The sequence below is a fragment of the Hevea brasiliensis genome, chromosome 4, assembly GCF_030052815.1.
Source record: "Hevea brasiliensis isolate MT/VB/25A 57/8 chromosome 4, ASM3005281v1, whole genome shotgun sequence".
Taxonomy (NCBI): domain Eukaryota; kingdom Viridiplantae; phylum Streptophyta; class Magnoliopsida; order Malpighiales; family Euphorbiaceae; genus Hevea; species Hevea brasiliensis.
The window spans coordinates 2,697,060-2,721,059 of record NC_079496.1 but is presented as its reverse complement, the minus strand read 5'-3'; the positions used below and the strand labels follow the sequence as shown (position 1 = coordinate 2,721,059).

General features: G+C 32.7%; 3 protein-coding genes across 8 annotated transcripts; 1 reads left to right on the top strand and 2 right to left on the bottom strand.

Moving 5' to 3' along the window:
* Nucleotides 1-3,448: 3,448 nt before the first annotated feature.
* LOC110631933 (tubby-like F-box protein 3) lies at nucleotides 3,449-7,891 on the top strand. Of its 5 annotated transcripts, XM_021779966.2 has the most exons (7): nucleotides 3,452-3,979; nucleotides 5,078-5,165; nucleotides 5,396-5,525; nucleotides 5,616-5,795; nucleotides 5,996-6,054; nucleotides 6,163-6,485; nucleotides 7,659-7,891. In XM_021779966.2, the coding sequence occupies exons 1-6, from the start codon at nucleotides 3,677-3,679 to the stop codon at nucleotides 6,465-6,467; spliced, it is 1,065 nt and encodes a 354-aa protein (XP_021635658.1). In that variant the 5' UTR covers nucleotides 3,452-3,676; the 3' UTR covers nucleotides 6,468-6,485; nucleotides 7,659-7,891. The 5 variants fall into 5 exon arrangements, with proteins under 5 accessions (XP_058000989.1, XP_058000988.1, XP_021635658.1 ...); XM_021779965.2 differs by having other exon boundaries at nucleotides 3,456-3,979; nucleotides 5,996-6,485; XM_058145005.1 differs by having other exon boundaries at nucleotides 3,450-3,979; nucleotides 5,396-5,795; nucleotides 5,996-6,485.
* A 533-nt stretch (nucleotides 7,892-8,424) lies between these two features.
* LOC110631932 (inactive beta-amylase 9) lies at nucleotides 8,425-11,054 on the bottom strand. The gene is made up of 3 exons (XM_021779963.2): nucleotides 10,546-11,054; nucleotides 9,659-10,141; nucleotides 8,425-9,561 (listed from the first exon to the last, which is right to left on the bottom strand). Exons 1-3 carry the CDS (start codon nucleotides 10,777-10,779, stop codon nucleotides 8,674-8,676), a joined length of 1,605 nt encoding a protein of 534 aa, XP_021635655.2. The 5' UTR covers nucleotides 10,780-11,054; the 3' UTR covers nucleotides 8,425-8,673.
* Nucleotides 11,055-15,687: 4,633 nt separating this feature from the next.
* LOC110631916 (probable serine/threonine-protein kinase At1g54610) lies at nucleotides 15,688-22,718 on the bottom strand. 2 transcript variants are annotated; one of them, XR_009148104.1, is made up of 9 exons: nucleotides 21,844-22,718; nucleotides 21,210-21,494; nucleotides 20,813-21,130; nucleotides 20,146-20,373; nucleotides 19,431-19,531; nucleotides 18,912-19,029; nucleotides 17,984-18,369; nucleotides 16,528-17,368; nucleotides 15,688-16,090 (listed from the first exon to the last, which is right to left on the bottom strand). XR_009148104.1 is itself a non-coding variant. In XM_058145003.1 (7 exons), the coding sequence occupies exons 1-7, from the start codon at nucleotides 22,213-22,215 to the stop codon at nucleotides 18,085-18,087; spliced, it is 1,707 nt and encodes a 568-aa protein (XP_058000986.1). In that variant the 5' UTR covers nucleotides 22,216-22,718; the 3' UTR covers nucleotides 17,829-18,084. The 2 variants fall into 2 exon arrangements, 1 of the variants encoding a protein (XP_058000986.1); XM_058145003.1 differs by lacking the exons at nucleotides 15,688-16,090; nucleotides 16,528-17,368 and having other exon boundaries at nucleotides 17,829-18,369.
* Between the last annotated feature and the right edge of the window lie 1,282 nt (nucleotides 22,719-24,000).

The window sequence follows — 24,000 nt, the reverse complement described above, 5'->3', positions numbered from 1 at the left end:
AAGAAAAAAAAGGTCGTTTTAGTCGTGGTAATGAAGTTTGGTGAGGGTGGGGACTAGTTCCTCCAATTCAAAAGAGTAATCAAGCTTTGAGCTCTTAGTGAACATGACCCCATAAGTTGCTGCCAGCCTATCCTTTCACCTTCATATAGCTACAGATTTGGACAGCCTCTTCTGTTTGTGCTAGGATTTGGTTTTGTTTTTCTTTAAAACTTGCATAATTGCAGATAGGTTTTTGGTTCACCATTTAAAAAAAAAATCTGCAAATTGTGATCATTATGTGGCTTTCTTTCATGGGTTACTTTTATGTTTCATGAAATGTCTTGCTAAGTTTTATTTCATATTTCCGTTAGAGCTGTAATATATATATATATATATATATATATATATTAAAAAATAATTTTGTAAGAATTATAAAATAATTAAATAATTCTTAAGAGCATTTTATTTATTTATTTATTTATTTTTGCATATAAGTGTTTTTGAAAATTAGATCAGCTCCATTATTGGAACAAGTTAAATCAAACTAATAAATAATATATCTAGTCAGATTTTTTTTTAATTATTATATATAAAAAATTTATTATTAATGGTATTTGTAGGTCAGTTTATGTATATTAAAATTAAATTGAATTTCAAATAATAAAAAAATAAAATTCCTTTCATCAATTAAACTAATTTTATTTTGTAATTCACCTATTAATATGGCAGTTTGAAAACATTGATTATGAAATGCGAAAAAACAAAGGATTTGAAACTTTTTAACATTCTCTTGGAAAGAGAAGTTACAATTTTTTTTAAACTGACAATAACCGGCCGGCGAAGCTCACCTGCAGGCGGCTGGCGGCTGCAAAGGAAATTACCTTTCAGTTTTTAAAAATTTTTTTTAATAATTTTAATTTAGAATTAAATTAAATTGAATTAATTAATTTGGATATAGTTTAAGATTTATTTTAATCAATTTAATTGATTTTAATTCGCTATTGAATTTGAGTTGGACCATTCATGATTCCACATCTGTTTCTGTAAGAGGTGGCTTTTGGCTGCTTGATTCTTTTCCATATTATTCATGTGATTCATAAGGGATCTTACAAGGCAGCTTCTTTAATTTGTTTTAAAAATGAAAATTAATAGAAGTCTTTTTATCATTTATAAGGAAAAAATATATAGAAACACAGAATAAAGGAAAGAAAACATAGTTTTTTTTTTTTTTTTTAAGAATGAATCATAATAATTTACCAAGTGGAATTATTTATAGCAATAAAAAAATGTCATTTATTATTATTAATTTTTGTTTTTTAAGGAAAATGAATAGAAGAGGCAAAATAGTCCTGAATCAATCATCCTGGTGTGGTTGATAATGATGGAGTTTGGTTCACAGGACAAGACCAAGAATGTTTAATACTAAATGCTTATGCTAATTCCTCCATTGTTTTTCTTTTTCATGTTTTCTTCTTTAACTTTATTTTTTTACCTCTTTATTTTCTTCTTTTCATTTTTCTTTTCAAGCTTTTATTTTCCCTTTTTTGCATTTTTTTTCCTATTTATGTATTGCAATGCAATTGCATGCAATGGGGATAATTGGTTACCTAACAATTCTTTTTTTTTTTTTAATATATATATATATATAATAATTAAACATCCAAAGTGAGCTTTGTTTGAAATGATAATAATTTTTTAAAGAAGCAGCAGAGACCCAGCACTTTGGTTGTAGCGTCCGCCCACTGACTCATAGATATATCCCACGTGTAATAGTGGTACCACTTTTTTAGATAATTATCATTATTGCTAAATTACTATTTAGCGTCTAATTATGTTAAAATTAATAATTTCATTTTTATATTTTTATAAATATATAATTTAGTCGGTCATACTATTTAATCATTCTATCTATTTTTATTAATTTAACCAATAATTGATAGATTAAAAAATATTCTATAAAAGATAAAATTATTAATACGAGTACTGGCAAAAATTTAATGACAAAAAATATTTATGATAGTAAAATTTTAGGAATAAAAATATTTATGAGAAAAATAGATAAAGAAATAAAAAATGTACAATAAAATTAAAATTTAAAAATGAATTAATGTATTTTTTAAAATATAAAGATTAAATTATTAATTTTACTATGATATGATCATAGAGTAAATAATATTTTTCTCCTGTTGTTAATTTATTATATTAGGTAAAAGAGTAAAAAGTAATTTCATTATTTCATGTGGGGCTTTTCTTCTCCATTATTTTCTTTTTTTATATTAATATATTTCTTTAAATTGATGGTTATAAGTTAAATTTCAAATAAAAATTAATATAATAATTATTAAATTAAATATTTATATATTTATTATTTATATTAAATATACATATATTAATTTATTGAGTATAAATTTTAATTTAAAAATTATTAAATTCATTTTTTTTAAATTAAGCTTATATTAAAATTGTCCTTTTCAATTACATTTCACTAATCTTGATTACTATTTATTAATAGTATTTGCTTAAAGCAATTGATTTCTAATAGAATCATTAGTGGTCAGCATTTCAAAACCAAGTGATTAAGCATAATATTTTGTCACGACCCAACCTATGGGCCGGACCGGCACTAGGACCTGGGCCAGCCTAAAGCCCCCGAGGCCCGTAGTAAGCCTTAACTATTCATTAACCCAACTCTAAGGCCCATTTGGGCCCAATATCAAGAAAACAAACGGACAGAGTCCGGCCATAAAATGGACTTTCCAACGGGGAGTTTTCGACTCACCCGACCTGTAAACACAATAAACAATCCATTGGGGAGCTCAGCTCACCCTCCACATACTCATCAACATAATAATAAATGGGAGCTCAGCTCCCTCATCCAATCCATCAAACAGACTTAAAATATTAAGTTTACAGGTCCAACATGAATATAATATTACAGACCAATTTCAAATAATTACTGCTAACACATGCGGAAATTCTAGGAGTAATTAAAATTACACAATATTGATAAACAACTGCGAGGTAAAAGGCAAAGTTAACCTGCAACAAAATATCCTCCCGTGGCTTTATAGAGAGAATATGATTTTTTTATATAATTTGAATAAAAAATTATTGATTAAATTTAAATTTTTTATATACGTTGGGAATAAAGTTTGATTTTTTCACGGAAATATTTTATATTTTTTTAACATTTGAAGTGTTTAAAAAAAAAGAGTTTTTATTCTTATTTTTAAAAGAAAAAATTATTTTTAAAATTTTAATAATTTTATTAAAATATAAAAATATTTATTAATATAAATATATATTATTAATTTATTATAAATTTTTTTATAAATTTTTTTTAAATAAATAAAACTTTTAAATTGTTGATCTAATCGATAAGTAAAGATATCTAATCTTACTAAAAATTTAGAAGAAGGATAAAAAAAATGGAAATTAAGAGGAAAAAAATTAATAATTAGGAGATAAGATAGCACATGATTCAGCCTCCTACCACGGACCACTTTCTCTCGACTCTCTTTCGCTTTCTCTGCATTTTAAATAAGAAAGAAAAAAAATAAGAACTTTCTTTTTATCTCACCAATCCCAAGAATCCGTCCTTAAAAAAACATTGGGATTTCCATGTTCTTGTAGTAGCTAAGATTATGTTACAGTTTCTGGATTGATTTTTCTTTTGGGATTAACAAGGAAAAAACTAATGTCTACAATTAGGTGCATGACAATCAGGTCGAGGTCCCACCGGGTGGTGCAGGACGGGTCGTTGCCGGCCCTGGAGGTGGAGGAGTGGCATGGAGGGGATACGTCTTGCTGGGCTAACATGCCACAGGAGCTCTTAAGAGAGGTCCTATTGAGAATAGAAGCATCAGAAAGCAGCTGGCCACCCAGAAAAAGCGTGGTGGCTTGTGCTGGTGTTTGCAGGACCTGGAGACACATCACTAAAGATTTAGTTAAAGTCCCTGAACTTTCCGGCAGGCTTACTTTCCCCATCTCTGTCAAGCAGGTACCCCAGTTACCATATGTTCGTCTTCTTGTAATTTATAAAATTGGGCCTTTTTTTATTATTAATGGAGGTAATTTAACCTGAGAAAAGTTGGTTTTTTCTTTTTTATTTGTTTTTAGCAGCGAGATTATGGGTTTAGTTCAAATTATCGGCATATAAACTCAGTTCAACTGTTTCCTGTCGATGTTGTGCAATTGTTCTTTTCGTGATTCGACTTTTTTTTTCTTTTTCTGGGAGGGGAGGGGAGGGGAGGTTGAATGTAAATTTTGTGTTTGAGATTCGTAAAAGCTGTTCGAAGAATTTTTTTCAGTGTAGCTATGGTTGTAATCCAGTGGAAACATGCTTACAAGGGATAATTGTGAAGGGATTGTGATTTCTCTTTTGGGTAATCCTGATTTCTGTAAACTCCAAGTATTTTGCTTGGTGATTCAATTAGTCACTTGTGGTTTGTTCGAGAAATGTTTTTTTTTTTTTTTTTTTTTTGCATGTTTTTTCAGTTTGTGGTATCAAAGTTTTATGGATCAGCATTGACTTGCTGTTCATCTCTGATATCTGTATATTGGAAAAGCTGTGTGGGAAATGATATCTATCTGTCTTAAGCCTTGTTGTGGTGTTTATGAAAGCTTGATTCTTCAAGATATTTCTGGCTGGAATTTTCAACAATTTCATCTAAATACCAATTGCAAGAGCTTGGAGGTGCGACCAGACCATCTTTTTCCAGGCATGAAAAGATTCTCAATTGTTCCTGATGTTTACACTGAAAATTGCTGGAAAACTTCCATAATTAAGTGGTGCATGCCCTTAAGGGACCACTTTTGCTTCAGTAGTGCAGGTCCACTGCAATTATTAGCTGCGACTTTGGCAACACTGCTATGGATCTCTTCTCATATGGTTTCTAATTTACCTTATTATAACAAACATTAGTAATATTTTGTTCCCTGAATGCTGATGAACCCCAGTTCCTCAAAAGAGGTTGTGGATTGCAATATGAGAACTATTACGATGGCTTCTTTTTTGAATTTAGATTTCATTATCAACTTGTTCTTCCTTTGGAATCTTCCTGTCATGCATTGTCTCATTTTTGGCCATTGTTTTCAGCCTGGTCCAAGGGATTTTCTCCTCCAGTGCTTTATAAAGCGGTGCCGGTCCACTCAGACATATTATCTTTACCTCAGTTTAACTAATGGTAAGAATTTGGTTCTTATTGGTCATTTCTTCTGAGAATGCTCATACGACAAATCACAATTAATTAAAACATTTGCCAATGCACCAGCTTTTTTTTTTTTATTTGGATAGGTTGTCTAAGTAGTCAATGTGATTAATCTCTAGATCTTATGAGGGATTGGCTGTCTTATTCCTGGTCCCTTTCTGATCTGTAGAGAATGGACAATTTGCTTTTGTTTTTCCCTAATGCAGCACTAGCCGAGGATGGAAAGTTCCTTCTTGCTGCACGCAAGTGTAGACGCCCTACCTTCACTGATTATATCATCTCTCTAGATGCTGACAATGTGTCGAAGGGAAGTAGTAGTTATGTTGGGAAGCTAAGGTATCATACGCATTCCACACAGAATAGGCCTTTTGTTTTTGTTCTCTTATTTGCTAAAATTTTTAACATCTTTGTCTTATTTTCGGCAAGATCAAATTTTTTGGGAACCAAGTTCACAGTCTTTGATGGACAGCCACCTCATACTGGGGCCAAGATGATGAAAAGTCGCTCCACTAAGCTAGTAAATTTGAAACAAGTTTCACCTAGGGTTCCTGCTGGCAACTATCCTGTAGCTCACATCTCATATGAACTGAATGTGTTGGGTTCCCGGTAAGATCTTAGTATATGCACTTATAAATTTTTCTTTGATACGAAATAGAATGATTTCTGTCTTCCTCTATTCAGTGTTACTCCACTAGTAAATTTGTAAACTGGGATTTTCTGCTTGCAGTAGCACAAACCAAATTCCTAAGCATGCTTTTCTAGAGGCTAGCTAATTAGTTATGGAATTCATGTTATATAAAAAACAGGGGTCCAAGGAGAATGCAGTGCATTATGGATGCTATCCCTTCCACTTCTATTGAACCTGGTGGAGTAGCCCCCACACAGACAGAGTTTTCTCATCACAATGTAGATTTATTTCCATCACCTCCATTATTACGTTCAAAATCAAATCGTACAGAGAATTTTCTTTCAGGACCTTTGCCCAGTCAGAAAGATGGAGCACTAGTACTGAAAAACAAGGCTCCAAGGTGGCATGAGCAGCTTCACTGTTGGTGTTTGAACTTCCATGGTCGAGTAACGATTGCTTCGGTTAAAAACTTTCAGCTGGTTGCTTCCCCAGAAAATGGACCTGCTGGTCCAGAACATCAGAAGATCATCCTCCAGTTTGGGAAAGTGGGAAAGGATTTGTTTACTATGGATTACCGATACCCAATCTCTGCATTCCAAGCATTTGCAATTTGCGTCAGCAGCTTTGACACCAAGATTGCTTGTGAATAATGGCATATGATCAAACAGGTATGGAGTCTCTTATTGTGCATCTAAAGCTCCTAGAATTAAATAGGGACATGGGTGAATCTGGGTCCGAACTGGCAGTTTTGGTCCGTGGAGGGGAGGCTAGACTATAGAGGGTCGGTTTTGGTTTTGGTTCTGGTTCCTAATTGATCCAGGTTGAGTCATTCCAACAGTTGATTTCTTTTCTTTTTTTTTGTAAAAAGGCTGGTTTGAACTAGACCTCTGATTTCAACTAGGGATAGCAAAGAATTGGATACTTGACCCGATTTGACTTTAATCGGACTAGTTCAAGTTGTGTATTATTTGGTTTGGAATGGGTTCTAGTTTGATAATTAGTATGTGATAAGTTCAGATTTTATATATTGAATCAGAATACTTGTTATTCGAACTCATTTATCAAAATTATTAATTGAATAAAAAAATAATTTTTATAATTTTATTTATAAATTTGAAATATTATATTTTAAAGATAGAATTTAAATTTTTTTATAGGATTATTAAATTTTAAAACATAAATTGTTAATATATATATATATGTATTAATTAAATATATACAAAACTAAATAGGTTTGGGTAGTAGTAATTGGGTTTGGAATGGATATGGATAGGAAGTGGTGAATTCTAATTGGTTTTGGGTAGTAGTAATTAAACGGTTCGGGTACCTTGAATTTGAATTTGGCGGATACCCTAATTCCTATCCCGGGTTTGACTGGGCGTGTTCTGGACCCAAACCAGACCATGGCTATGCTGATTTAGTTTTGATGCGCATATGCATATACAACAAAGTATAAATACAACAATGGATTCCCTTTTATTTCATTTAGCCAATTGTCAAGTCTTGATTGGCGACGTTACCTTTGACAGGCTTGATGGAATCATTAAATGGATAACATTTTAATCATATATATACTGGCCCAATTCTAAGACCACCATAAATCCTGCTGTTGCATCGAACTTTAAAATAGATGAGCATACCTAGGTGAATAGTAATTCTCTATTGGAGTTGTCTAACACTGAACAAGTTAATGATAAAAGATGGGCATCACTTTATGAATAGAAAAGTTAATCATATTCAGTGGCTAATTTCTGGTCATTAGCAGGCGAAGAAGTTTCATCATCATGCATGTGAAAAGTTATCTCAACGAGCATAGCTGACCCTATCTTCATTTGGTCCAGGTGCAAAGTTTCAAGGTTCAAGGTCCCGGTTGCGATGACAATAGAAAGACTGCAGCTTGTTCTGTGGGTACAGATTGCATATGGGGCATAACTTTGCAAATTAAATGGAAAGAGACTGTAGCTTTTGATTGCTTGGGTTATGAAATCAATCAGTTGAATTGCTTAGAGCAATGGAACTGTCATTCATAGTTTCCTGTACATTTTTCTATGTATATAATAATATTGTTTAAGTATCTGCATTTTGTAGTGCTTCCTTTAACTCTTTAACTAGAAATGGTAGACATTACTAGAGTTTTCAAACTCTCCGCAACTGGAAAGATGCGCAACCACATCAAAATTACATTTGATAAGGTAAAAAGGAACATCAATAATGAGCTTTAGTTTAGTGATGTTGGAGTCTTGAAACTGTTCGAATTTCAATAAGATTCAATTGTATTAAATGAAGTCTAGAATATTAAGAGGTTCATGTAGCTGCAACAATAATTTTATGAGAAGTTGGGATGTGTATCTGATATATATATATATATATATATATATATATATATATATATATATATATATATATACTAGCCAATAAAGTAAAGGCTGATATTAGCAGGAAAAAGATTAAGATACGTCCAATAACAGCCTCTCCAATTCCCTTGGGGGGCTTTATGCACCAGCTACGATTGCAAAACATTGAGACAGCAAAATATGCTAACTTTTGTATTTTGTGCTTCATGTGCTCTGGGTTAGATAGTGATCTGGTTTGTGCAAATCAAGGAAATGTTGAAAAAGGTCGAGTCCTTTAAAACACGTCCAACAAGTCCCACAGTCGGGCTTTCACCAAAACAAGGAAGCTTAATTTAATCTAAGCCATGAGCACGATAGAAAGGGGCAAGTTTCAGTCGGCAAATGATAGTGTCATAGGCAAATAATCTCTTAATTTACAACTACCACTCTCTTGTATGCTTGGCCTAATACAATGGGAAGTACAAATAATATTTCACACATACATATACATGCCTACTTCATACTAAGATGCTTGCATTTGAATGCTTGATTCTGTACTTGTCTGTAGAGATTCCGCAACTTCTTCCTCTTCCTCAGGAAGATCATCTGCATGCTTTTCTGGTTGATTAAAGCTTCTAACAAACTCGGTGAAAGCAGGAAAATGCTCAGGTGAGAAAAATTCAGCTCCCATTCTCTGATAAGTGAACAAGTCTACCACATTTTCACCCGACACATTTTTCTTCATCTGCTCAAAATGATGGGGAGATTTAGAGACCAATGAGTTCTGCCCAGAAACGTCAACCCCATACTTTCTGCAAGCTGTTCTAATTTGTGCAAGTAACAGCTCTGGGCTTGACAGTGACCCCTGAGGCTGATGCTTATCTGACAGGTCCATTCCAGGTAAAATCATTTTACATGAATTCCTTGCAAACATCTCAGCAACCGCCCCGTAGCCATCTCTGTTTTCTGTGTTATAAAACCCAGCCGTCAGCTCAGACGGGTGAGTGCGGGTTTTGTACCAATGGTGCATGAGTGGGACTTTGCCATAAATTGTCACGGTAGTGTCACCAAACTCAGTGGAGGCAAGGGAAAGGAGGCGATTTCCATGAGACAAAAGCTGACTTGAATACCAGGAAAGGAAGAAGTAGCCATAAGGAGACTCCCATGATCCTCCATGATCCTTGAAGAAGCTGTTAAAGTTTGGCAACTGGTTATAACTGGGGGCATCATGGGGACCACCAAGTCCCCATAAAGGATTTCCCATTGCCTCAGCATGTTGCTTTAGAAGGTTAAGCATATTTTTGTCATAACATTGGAACTCCCCAACTCCATGGATTTTGCCACTTTTAACCACCCCACGATAAGAAGGATATCGTAGTTCTCCATTTGGACCAAGTCCCATCGTGATGCCCTGCAAAAGCAGCAAGTGATGAGCCACTTATAATGACAATACACCAAATTGTAATCTATTTACTCCTTAATTATAGAGTTAATGAATCAAAACTTACAGTGATTGTGGAACCCATTAAATGCGAGAATGAAGACTTGAAGCTCTTGCAAAATTCCTGGTAAACTTGGACTGCTGTCTTACCATTAAGGACAGGAAGATCATCAACAGCCAATGACAAGCACTCTCTTAAATGATGCCCTGATCTATCGGCAAAGAAAATACCAGGTTCTGATTCACCAATACGGGATACCCACTCAGGGAGTGGGATTTTAGGTTGTTCATTAGCGTGGAAGCAGAAAGACACATGAAGTTTGAGACCAGCACTCTGAACCATCTTTGCAAGATTAAGGTAGCCTTCCCACTCGTATTTGCCCATTGCTTCCTTCTCAGCTATTCCCCACCACACAGCCATCTCCACACCTTCAACTCCTAATAATTTCAAAGCTTTAAGTCCTACAGAGATTGCTCTAGCATGGTTGATCGAATTGCAGTCAGAAACTGCATCCAAGGGCAGTCCAACATATAATCTTACATCATCGAGCTGCAAAAGACGATTACACTAATTACCCCCAATTTTTTTCCCCTAATACATAAAATATGACAAGTATACAAGCGGTAGCTGAATTAGAATGTCTAGAATTTTTTTTTTAATTTAAATTCGGGAAAACTGCTAAAAAACGAACATTATAACACAAAAATCGATTCTTGTTTGCTTTCACCAAATAATTTCCCGGAAAATTGATTTCCTTTTCCCTTTTTCAAGCAGAAAAATTTTACTTGACAAAAATAAAGCAACAAGTTAAATAAAATTAAACCAGAGTTTAGGAATAACTTCAAGATCTAACCTTGAAACGAAACAAAATGCAAATATGCAAACACTAACAGAAAACTATGGGGAAAAAAATATCGCAACAAAAAGAAGGAAAAGAAAGATAGAAACCATACCGATTTGGACCTGGAAGCACAACCCCGAGTCGAGAGATCATCGGAGAGGACGGGTTCTGTTTGGATCGCATTTAAGGTAAAGTGAAGGCCAGAGTTTCTTCTCCACCTCGTTCTTGAATCAAAGAAAGACACATTAGTAGAGTTTCTTCGAGGAAAACAGAACCTCAACTCTTTATTCACTAATTCGCTTTTGCAAATAGCGGCCTGAGAGCTTCCGATCACCGACACCTCCATATCAAAAAACGAAAAATCTAAATATTATCGACAATCTAAGATCTGGCAGGTGGATGGACCTCAAATCGGGAAAAGAAAGCACCAAAATTCCAAATAAAATCCAGAGAGAAAATTTAGTTTTGAATAAGCGGAAAATCGATTTGGTAGCGAGAAAATAGAATGTGTTTGGTAGCCGCGAAAATCGAAAAATTTAGTGTTTGGGAATTGAAGTTGAAGGTTCCGTAAACGGTGTGTGGTTTTAAAGACGCGCTTTTTTCTGGGGCCACTGATCAGAGGCCGGTGGTGAAGAACAACAGCTGACGCATATAGTGTCAGCCACGTGTCTCCTTTATGGACTGCCGATTTTCAGCCTCTATTTATTTCTGTGTGCTTTCTACCGCAATTGAACACCTTGTTTGGATGATTTCTTTTTCCATATCAACGGAAAAATTAAAAAAATTAAAATTTATAGTAAATTAAATTAAAATAAATTGATTCAATTTACTTTCTCGATTTGAACTTTGCTTTAAGAATTTTTTTGTGATTCATTTTAATTTTAAATTTAATTTTTTTATTTTTAATTTTAGATTTAAAATTAATTAATTAAAAATAAATTATTTCATTTGATTCCACCAATTTTTAGAAAATCAAACCAAAAGGATAAATCAAATTTTTTAAAATTAAACTGAAATGATTAAAAAAATAAATTGAAATTACTAATTAAGTTTATTCAAAAATTTTTTGATTTAAATTAAATTTTGCTCAACCTTATTTTTTATTATAAAATATATTAAATTTTCATCCATCATAATAAATCTCAATTTGGATCGTGAATAAAAATTTAACAACAAATATTTCTTCATCAGTTAACTTCAATTTTTAAATTTAATTATAAAATAAAAATAAAACTCAATTTAAATAAAAATAATGGAAATTCTATTTAGTTTAAATCATAAAAAAAATCCCTAGTACACTTTTATCTATATTTTTTAAAAGTTATTTTATTTATAATTATGAATCAATTTTTGAAAAAATTAATAAGTATTAATTTTTTTAAATTTAACTTTTATTATTTTTATATAAAATAATTATTTCTATAATTTTCTAAAATTTATATTATCCTCTTTCTCTATCTTAATTAAGAAGATTTTTATCTTAACTTGATCGAATCAACTTATAAATTTTAAAAATAAATTAATCTATTTATTTATAGTAATATTTTAACTTAAAAAAATAAATTAAAGGTCTTTACTTACGAGTTAATTTAATAAAATATTTTATTATATTATTTTTATTTAATTTTTAAAATTTAATTATAAATTTAATTTAATATTTTTTAATTATTTTAATAAAATATATATATATATGTTATTTTTTTATCAAATAATTAACTATTTATTAGTTACTTATATGTATTTTAAATAAATACGTAATTATTTAAAATTTTAAATATCTTTTAATTTAATTTTTATAAATTAAATTAGATACGCTCTAAATGAGATAAAATAAAATTTAATCAAAAAAATTAAACAATAAATAAAAATTGAGCAAAAGGAGTAACATAGTATGATGTTGATTCGACTAAAACATGATATTAAAGGGAATAGTGAAAATATTTGATTTTGATTGGGCATAAATGGATGAGAAAATGAAACGCTTGTATTTCCCACTAGCAATTATTTCCTTGGTGCTCATCTCTTTTCTATGAAATTTCTAATTAAATCAGTTCTTTTTAACCCTATTTCATATCTCGTATTATCTATTTTTGTAATTCTGTAGAGTTCATAAATATATTTATTTTTTATTGTATTAATATAATTAATTTTCATCATTATTTTTAATACAATTTCTAATATAAAAATAATATAATTACTTTTAAAAAGAATTTTAAATTTAAATTTATGGAATCAATTATTTTAGAGGAGTGTTAATTAATTTTAAAAATTTTTTAATTATTTTATGGTAGAATATGGAGGGGTATAGTATTTGACAGTTGATGTATTTGTGGATAAGGGAAAACGTGGCCAAACGGTTTTGACGTGGAAAGTGATGCCAACGACCATAGAAACAGGTAAAACGTGGAGCGTACGGAATGGTTGATGAGGATTCATGCTGAGTCAAGTCCAGGCCAGATTTTGGTCCATTGTGCTCAGTTTTGTGGATAAGAATATTTCGCATCATGTGAATGTGATCCATCATCATCTTCCTTCCTCCTCACTGATAAATTATATCATAAATCAATTATTTCATGCAGTGAAGACTGTATTTACGCATTTATTTGTATATTTATTTATCTCTTATTATTATGATATTTCATATAAAATATTTTTCGCAAAACTTAGGATTATCCCTTGATTTTTTAAAATTTTATTTTAAGTAAATATTAATAAAATTTTTGATATAATATTTAAGTAAGCCGGGTCAGCCTTTCTTCTTCGCCTAGTCACCGTAGTGAGTTTCGGTTAATTTATAAGTATATATTAATTTTATTTATAATTTCAATATTATTATATTCAAAATATGTTCATGCATCACTTATACATATATGTATGTAGTAAATATTAAGCACACTTTATATTATATTTATTCTTGATGATATTGCTGTGATTGTTGTCTTATAGCGATTTGGAGATGTGTGTGTGTTGTGTATATAGATATGGGTAGGACGGGTAGACGCAGCTGGAGCTTTACTCATTGGGACCTGATCCTTATTATGGATAAGTCGAGGTGGGCATGACTTTGAGTTAATCTCGCTGGCCTTCGCATTTGGATATTAAGAGAAAGTTTGATTTTGAGTTGATCTCATTGGTAGAGGTTAAAACTAAGAGAGCTGTATAAAGGATCAGCTCTCATATATATATATGTATGAGTATGGATGTGGCACACAGGTGTGTGAGTGCTCTAGATTACATTTGATGTTATTATGACTTGATTTGTTTGAAATATATTAAGATGATGTATTTCACTCTTATGATGCACTAGACATAAATAGTTATGGAAATTATTAGTAAAATCAATATCTTATTGTATGAGTCGAATGCTCACTCATGTTCACCAATTTTTCCAGGTTACAGGAGAGCTTATCTTTGTGTTTAACATGCTTCTTTCCTCACTGGTCCATAAATTTCTATTTCCATATTTTGTATTGTTAAATTTAAATTCTATATCTCCGCATATGTAAAACCATTTTATTTAGCTTGGAATTGTAAGATTAATTATTTTAGAGTTGTAAACTTATTAATCTATGTATGTGTGAATGTGTGAATGAATGACCTGTTGGACGAGGGAGTTTGACTTCTATTTGATTTTATATTGATTTGTGGATAATTGTAAGGGTGAGTTGAGCTCCTTAAATGATTTTATTTTGAGATTACAGGTCGGATGAGTTAAGAATTCTCCGTTGGATGGTTCATGTTATGGCCGGACTCTATCCGATTGAATTCTTAAAATTGGGCTCAAAATATGGACTTCATGGATGGGTTAGAGATTAGTTAGGTTTAATACGGGTTTCGGAAACCTTATGCTAATCCAAGTTCTAATACCGATTCAGCCTGTGAAAATTGAGTTGTGATAAAAATTAATAAGTTTATTGATATAAAATGTCGAGTTTATATCAAATACATTATAATATTTATATTAAAATTTATATATACATATATAAAAAATACATTTTAGTAATTGATTAAATGATATTAAATATTAAAAAAATAATAAAAAAAATTGGATTCAATAATAATTTAATGTAGCCTAATTCAATTTGGTATTTTTCACCTTAAGAATAATTTGCTTGTTGAATAATGTGATGGTCCGACGTTTAGATAAACTCAAATAAGATGAGTATCCTAGTGATTAAAGCAAGTGAAATTCTAGGATGAGGTCTGCACATTATGCCCAACTCTATTGGCAACTGGATAAATTATATATATAATAATATAATAATAATGCAATGATTTCATATAATTCTAGATAAAATAAACAAGTCATTGAAAATTATACACATATGTATTAGTATAAAATTCAATTATTTTCATATATTAAAATATAATTTTTTTTATAAAACATAACTCCTTTATGAAGTGTCATTCTATACTTTATTCACTATTTTATGTCATATCTTCACATAGGATGATCAATAAAAGTGAGTTTCACCTCTGCCACGTAAGCACATTTTTTATTAGACTGCTAAAGAAGATAGATTTGGATAACATATTTAGTCTTTAAGGGGTCCTCCAAAGTCCTTAATTGAATTGAAAAATTATATTGAATGGATTAAAATTGTAATAATTTTTATATTTCTAGATTATTATAATTTTAAAATTATTATTATTATTTTTATATTTAATAATTATTTTTATTTAATAATTTTATGTCAAATGATTATATTAATAATAAATAATTATTAAAATAACTAACAATGATTAAAATAAATTACAAGATTAGTCCAGCCGTTACAGTAAGTTAACGGTGGTGAACTATTTTGAATAATTGATGATTGATTTTTTTTTTTATATATAAATTAATTCAATTGAAAAAATTAATAATTGATCATTGTTGACTATACATGTTCTAGAGCATTCAATGGCATACCCAATAATTCAAATCCGGGTTGGCATTGAATCATTTGTCTCAGGACAAATGATGATTGCAAGTGATTTGTTTATCACCAACGCAAGTCTAGGGCCCATCTCATTACACTAATATATATTCACACAATGAATTCAACCTTCCATGCAGTTTTGGGCCTGAATTCCTGCCTTGGGCTACTTAGCCCAGTGAGGCCTAGAATCGATTTGGCTGTGCTGTGAAATCTCCAGAATCAAAAAAACACTTGATAACGTATTCAGGATTGTGTTGTCTAAATTTTAATTGAAACCAAATGAAAAAGAAAAAAGAAAAAAGGAAAAAGTATTTGCGATGAACTTGTCTGGATTAGTGAAAACAAATGATTAACTATTCTTAATAACACCTTGTAGATTGTAATTATATATGGTTGGTTGTTCCACAATGTAATATTATTGCATAAACATCAAACAAGCTTTTCTAATGGCTTTAACAATAACTAGTAACAATCTTTTAAGCCAAGATAGCAATCATTTCAGACTCCTCTTATGTGGTTAGATATTAGATCGAGCCATGGGATTATGGAGGAGGTGGTCCTGGAGGACCAGGTGGGCCACCCGGGGGTCCAGGAGGTCCAGGTGGAGGTGGAGGTGGTCCAAGAGGCACAGGAGGAGGAGGTGGAGCCGGAGCCAGAGGCGGACCTGGAGCTGGAGGTGCTGGTGGGGCACCAAAGCAGTCTTGAAACAGCCAGCAACAGCATAAGATGTAGAAGCTGCCAGACAAAATGATATCAGTAACAGCTAGTTGTTATGAATTATCAATGCATGCTAAATTTGCACTCAAAGGCAAAGATTATTTATAATTTTGAGTTACTTTGATTGCTTACTTCAAAAATTCCATATTTGAGTCTCCATCATTTATTTATTTTTAAGATTTATCATTTTTAGTATGAGATTTTTTTTTTCAAATATTATAAGAGTTTTATAAAGAAGAGACATATTACTCGATTTATTAAAATTTCATTAAATAAAAAAATAATAATAATAATAAATTGCCCTCTCAACTTTCATATGCTTTCCACCCAAAAAAAAAGGAGATTCTAATTGTTAGAATTTGGAGTTCAATAAAAAGATCGCAAGGTCTAAAATGTAAATAAAGAAAGTAAATATGAAGCTAAGCATTGTATAGAATAATAGAATTGTTACCGACCAAGATGATACCGCACTGAACAAGCCATTGAAGAAACCTCCAGGGAGACCAGGTCCTGGAGGAACCCAGCCAGGTCCAGGTCCTGGTCCCGGTCCGGGTCCGGGTCCTCCAGGGCCAGGTGGCCTCATTCAGCAGTCTACACTACCACTGTGGTGCCACTGAAAATAACCCAAGTTCCAGATTTTGGCAGGAGACGACGCCAAGGGAGTCTATAGATTATATGGTTCCGAGTTCTGAGAATTGGGGTTCAAGTCACTTGAAAATTTATAGGGAGCATATATTCAAGGACATATGCCAACAACTTCCTAAAGTAAAAGTTTGACAGTTAACAATATATGTGAACAAATTCTTTCAAGTGGCAACTGCCAAACCTGCCAGTCAAACCCACCCACTCCTACTACTCTTTTTTCAACCTACCCTCTTACAAGGCAAAAGTAAAAGAAAAAAGATACACTCGTTGGATGCTTGTTTGATTACGCAAGAGGACTCTGATGAAAGATTGTAAGCTTGACATATTTGAAAATTTTTTTGTTCAAACTAGAAGGTGAAAAGCAGTAAGCCTTTAGGAAAGTATCTACTGGTACTGGTTTGGTATTTAATCTTCTCACGTTGCAGAGCATGTGCTAGAGCTAAAATGGTAGCTGCCATAAAATAATGGCTTCATATTCCATTTCCTCAGCAACGAGGAAAAAAAAGTATAGTTCAACCTTGCTCAATAAATTTTTAATACTCATCTTTCCTTTCGAGTAAGAATCTCAGAGAAATATTTTGATATAAAACGGTAACACATTAATTGGATTCATATTCAGAATGTCCTCGAATCTTGATCATCCTTTTATGCCTGAAAAGAAAGAAGGCTTTTCTGAAATGGCCTTTCGCCATCATACCATAGGGTAAATAGATCTTTAAGATAACATGCAAATGAGAGCGGCATTGTTATACTACAGTCAAAAGCACCAGAATAAGCTGTTATGTTGGGTCATAATTATGCAAAAGTTGAACTGATCCAACTAACCGGCAAGGAGACGACATGCGGTGCATGTTGTACAGTTGAAAGCATTGGAAACTCATAAGTTTATGCTCAATTATGATGTCCATGTAATTTTGTTCAGCTAATAATTACCATTTTCACTCTACAATGACGTTAACAGCACTTGATATTTGATATCCAAAAGGAGCTTGAATACTTGGCACATTGGAAAATACAACTCTTGAGGAAAATCCTTAAAGAGTAACTAAACTAGAAAACTATATAGGAAAGAACTAACAAAATCAGAGTAAATACCAGAAACACAAAAATCTGAGTTCCCAATACAAATTTATTAATTTTTTTCCCACTATTCTAAATAGAGTTTTTCAAAAGAAAACAGAAGACCATATACAATACTGGAGCAACTTCCCACAGTACAAAATGATGTAACAAGGGAAAAGAAAAATGAATTTAAAGATATTTTACCTCTCCTTGCAATTTAATTGGCTTTCCCGGAACAGATATCAAAGGCTGGATTTGCAACTTTGCAGCCTTATGAATAGTCTCACAAATAAGCTGAAAATATATTACATGCCTTCCTTCTCTTTTACCCGAGCAGAAATTTTATCTTTCTGTTTCTTTCTCTTTGGAGCACCAACTGAAGCTGGGTCCACCAATGGGCCAGACCATGTCTGGATAGGTGCTTTTGAATATGAGAAATTCGTGGAACTGAATGGGACATCAGGGGGATCAAAAACAGGATCAATCTGATGTGAAGAGCCCAAAGGATAACCAAGTGTTCCATCTTGGTGAGGTGGAGGAAATTTCTCACTCTTGCTCTTAGCATTTGCATGTGTTATTAAACGCCGTCTCTGTTTCAAGGGAAAAAAAAAAGTATTATTTACAGTAGATAAAATTATCATCACCAGCCCAAGCTACAAAAATTGTGCATTCGAGGATCATGGATTCACCTGCCTCTATGCCAAGTGGTAAAATGATATGATGCTAACCTATACACACTTGACTACAATTAAAATCCAGTTCAAGTGACAAATGGGCTACAGGATCTTAGCCCATATGTTGGGGATGCATATGACGCTATTGTTTGTGGTTAGATTTTACATAGAAGCATTCACTGGATAGAAGTGTACATTGTCACACATCCGGACAATTATGGTTATTCTATTTCCATGCAACTCTTCTTAGGAGGATGAATACATATCTATGCAAATCCAGCAACATAAGATAAATCCAGCCAATGGAAATTATTTCTTGACAAATTCTTTTTTTCCTTGGGACTTGGTGAAGGCAATCAAATTTGTCCATTTAAAACCAATGAAGACAGCAAATTTTTCATGACTGTGAAAGCAACAAAAGCATGCAAAAGACTTATGAAGCAGCTTATCAAACTTACATCAAGATTGGCTTGAAGCTCGGCATTGGCTTCTGGAGCAGGAAATGCCTTTACAGTTCGATCACGTGGACGCAACTTCTTCACACCATCAGCATTAGACCTTCCAGCTGCTCTCAATCTGCAGTGATAAACGCTTACATTTAAATATAAAGTCGCAAAGACAGAGGAAAAGCAATGAACATTGAAAGAAGGGGGGAGAGGGAGTCATGGAGAGAATAAATTAAGTATAAATTTGAAACCTCTTGCAAGCTCTTGCCAAGATAAAAACAAAAAGAATTCCACAGTAATGAGCTGAGGGATCAATTAAGTATTATAGGAAAGATGCTCGATCAATGACAAACATTAAACAACTTTGAGCTCATCAAAGCACAGAAAATGCCGTAACATTTTTCAGAAATTTGTGTTATACTCTGTTTAGTTTGATAAGATCTTTGTCATAAATCTCTAGGCATACGGTGAAAATAAAACATCAGTCTAGCTGACCAAAAAAGGCTTATAAAGTTATTTAAGCCACCCCACCTTCTAGCTTCTTCATCTCGTAGTTTAGCATCCATCTCCTTGCTTGGAGGATATTTTGGAAGACTAGAAGGCTCACAAGCATAAGGCTTGGTGGAAAAGAACTGAAAAACAAGAGTACAATGTCAATTTCCATATGATAGCAGACAAGAAGGATTTTATTGCTGTAAGCATCTGATATTTATAGCAACCATCCAAAGATAATGTTCCAACAAAATATCTGGTAAAACATTTTTTTCAAATAGTCTCAGCACTTCATGGCATCTTGATCAGTATGCAGTGGTTGTGTCTTTAGTGTTAAAAACTTAAAATCACATAATAGAATTTATAGTCGCTAGTATTGCTTTCAAAAAGCAAGTTTAGGTTGAGCTTGTGAGGAGGCTTTAAGAATGGTGAATCTCACACAAATCATGCATTAAGATGGATAGCTGAGCTAGGAGTCATTCAATTGAAAGTTCAATAAAAGTCCAACAAGGTGTAAAACTGAACAAATCAAAGTGCCCTTGATTATTTTCTAGAGTTTTTTATTATGTCCCAGCATAAGTTATTATAAGTAGCAAATTGGCGAAAAAAATGTCTTACCGTAAATGTCCACGAGAGATGCACATTTACCAATGAGCATCCTTCTCTCCGTATCCATCACAACAGATGACAACTAATAAACAACAGGACGGGAAAAGAAACAGAAAATAATGTACCATAAGAAAGAAAAACTCACTTCACTCTTCAATGCAGCAGTAGCAGTTTGACGTTCAGCTGGGTCAATGGCAAGAAGGGTCTCAATTAGGGGCAGTGACGATGGTGGGAAGTCTTTAAAAGTCTCTGCTATACATCTCTTGTATGATTGCTGGGGCTTAAATATGGTTGCATGTGGCAACTTTGACTTTTTCCAATACTCTTCAGAAGGAGAGCCACATAGTTTAAATATCTTGTGCAATTGCTCCACCTGTGCAATGAAATGAGTTTGCATCAAAAGACAACTTTTATCATATGCACAACAATCAATTGCTTTTTCTTAAACTATCTAGTTAGCCATGTATGAGAAAGACCAATACCAATAGACCTAAGGAAAAGCACAACAAACATAGGATTTCCTATTTTTGCTGGAGACTGATTTAAATTAAAGTAAATTCAGCTATAGTTCCTCTAGAGAAATATTTGTGAGTTGTGACTGAAAATATAGCACCAGATACATCTTTATAACTGCACTATTCTCCTCAATTAAGGCAGGGTCTCCAAGTGACTGTTGGACATATTAGATCAATGGGAAATGTGTGACAGAGAATCCAAAATTTGCGACCAAAACAACCAAACTAAGGCAACTCTAAGCGGAGGAAAAATGCCATGGCAGATGAACCAAAATAAATAAAAGATTTAGAAGTTACCTCAGTGCGACCAGGCATGATTGGCTTCCCGGCCAATAGCTCAGCAAGAATGCAACCAGCACTCCAGAGGTCAACACCCACACCATAGTCAGTAGCCCCAAGGAGCAGCTCTGGGGGTCGATACCATAAGGTAACTACCCTGCTAGTCATGGGCTGCTTGTGATTAGGATCAAAAAAAGAAGCCAACCCAAAATCAGCAATTCTAAGGATTCCATCATTGCCAATAAGAAGATTTGATCCCTTAATATCACGATGCAGCACATGGAGGTTGTGACAGTGTTCAAGACCAGATAACAACTGATGCATATAACATTTGACCTGCCATGTTCTTATACATAAGATAAGGCGGATATATATCCACTCAACAACAAAAACTAACAAGATGCATTTTTACCACCTGAGGCTCGGTGAACTTGATGTTTGGGCTTGCTGCAAGTCCAGCTAAATCATGCTCCATGTATTCAAAAACAAGGTACAAACTACAAGACATCCTTGAGGTCACCAAACCTTCCAATTTTACAACATTGGGATGATCCAAACGACGCAAAATCAAAATTTCCCTAGCCATAAATTTTACACTTTCGGGTTCCAAATTGTCAAACCGAACCTTCTTCAATGCAACAATTTTCCCTGTCATGTTATCCTTAGCTTTGTACACATTACTATATGTACCCTGCCCAATCTGGTGATAAGCAAAGCAAACTCATCATTCATATTTGAAAATGAAATTAAAAAAAAAAAAAAAAGTTAAAGCTAAATTGATTTTCTAATTATTGATGAGTTATCTAAATCCAGGAACACAGAAGCCCCAATTTAATCCCCTGCTTTCCCTCGATCACTTCCCCACCCATAAGACTGAACTCAACTAAGCTCAATATTCTTTCAAAACTAGTTATGCATTCTAATTATGGAAACTAAACAGCACAAAAGATGCATTTTCTATTTCTTTCCCTACATACTCTCAAGTCTCAACAATCTTGAAAGCATTGATACTTTACTGAAAAACAACATAATTTTCCTTTTTTGTTTACCTTGTCAAGCTTCTCAAAAGTATCAGCACGTCGTGGGGTCCATCCATTGATAGCTTCACCGGCGACGGCAGAGAGCCAAGAGGGCCATCCGGCAGCCACCTGTTCACCTTGCACGTGCTTGGGAGGATTACTCAACCTCGGATTTGGCCTAGAGGATCTCCTCCTCTCACCCCTATGCCGCACCCTCCCCTCCCCCTCCTCCTCTTCCACCTCCACCTCATTTTTCTCCTTCCGATTCTCTCCTCCATTTCTAACCTGGCTACTACTTTCCTCCTGCACTACCCTAACTTCCTGCCTCTCTCTTCTCCCTTCCCTCTCCGCCGCCGCCGCCGCCTTCCTCGGAGTCACCTCTCTCCCAAAGACGCACCCCATTTCTCATTCCTCATCACATTCCCACACCAACCCACATTTTTTTTCCTCGTTATTCAGATAAAGAAAAACCCTAAAAGGAGAAATGGAGTAATTAGAGCGAAGGAGGGACGTGCATACGCTAATCGAAGAGAGAAAGCTTTTTGAAGACAAAAGGAAAACTAAGTAATGATTTAGAGCTGCCCACAGTCAAGAAATATCAGCTAGAAATCACTATACACAAACTCAAAAAAAAAAAAATCTTAATTAAAAAGCAAAAAAAAAAAAAAAAAAAAAAGAAACTAAAAAACACAGACCCTATCTTTTGTGCATTTTTCTTCTTGTGAGATTTTTCACCCAAAGAAAAAAGAAACGAAAAAAAAAAAAAAGCTTGAAAAGGTAAAAGAAAAGAATGTTTAGAGAAAGAAAGTGTGGATCTGTTTTCCACTTTCTAGTGGGTCTCTCTCTCTCTCTCTCTGGTCTTTGTCTTTCTTTGACTCTCTCGGTGAGAAGAGCAGAGGTCTCACCACGGTTTACAGATTTCACAGTAGCCTAGTTGAATTATTAGCGGAAACTCTATACCATGTGGATGCTTCTATTTTCGCATGAATGAGCCAATTGAAAACTGCCACGTTTGAAGGCCCTTGTCTTTCGTTTGACGTGGCAGCTATCTGTTGGACTATATGGATGACAGTTGGTCTGATGGACTCTAACGAAACGGCTATTTTTTCCTTATTGGATGAGAGCTATCCAATCCTGAAGTAACATGTGGAAAATAAAATAAAAAATTCCCTTCATGCATCTAATTGAAACCTGCCTTTATTAATATTAAAATTTTTTATCTTCTAATTTTTGTTTTTGCATTCGATTATTAGATGTTAAATTTTATTGAATTAATTATAACTCTAACATTGAATGATATTATTACGATCATTCTCTTTCTATTTTTCAATTTTTGAAAGAAATTTATATAAACTGTATGTGAATAAATATTAATCGATTCCATTATAGATCGAAGTAATTAATGTGATAATTTATAAAATTTATTTTTTAATAGAAAAGACACAAAAATAGTGAACCAAAATATTTAAATAATTAAAAAAATGTAAATTTAAATATAATTTTCATTCAATAGAATTTCATTTTCATTTATAAATATATTTTTGTAAATATTGTGTTTTCAAAATATATAAATTAATTAATTAATTTTATTAAAACAAAGTGACAAAATGGTAAATAGTAAAATTTTTCAAAATATAAATGTCTACTCATTAATTTCACTAAAATAAAAATATTAAATAATAGTTTGACTGGTACCAATTAATATTAAATTTTATAAAGAAATTAAATAATTTAATTATAATAAAATATAAGGATTGAATAATAATATTTCATTTTAAAGATATTATAATTAAAATATATTAAATTTAATTATTATATTTAAAAAAAAATCATCAATAATTTCAACAACAATTTAGAATAATAATTAAAAAAAATGTAAGCTAGAATAAGATGTTTTTATCATTTCATGAGAAGAATTTGGAAAATAAATGCAATGGGTTAAGAGCAAGGTTGTTAAAGTTGGTGAGAATTTGTTTAACTACACACCACCTTTTTCTTCATTATTTTTATTATTTAATTAATTATGAGTTCTAAACATATTAACATAACAAACTCTGGCCATCCAAAATTAGTCGAAGAGATATCCCTAATTTCTAATTCCACATTTCCTAAAAAAAAAAAAAAATACAAATATATATAATGGGTCTTTAAATTTGATTATAATTTGGTACGTCACGTAAAAATCTC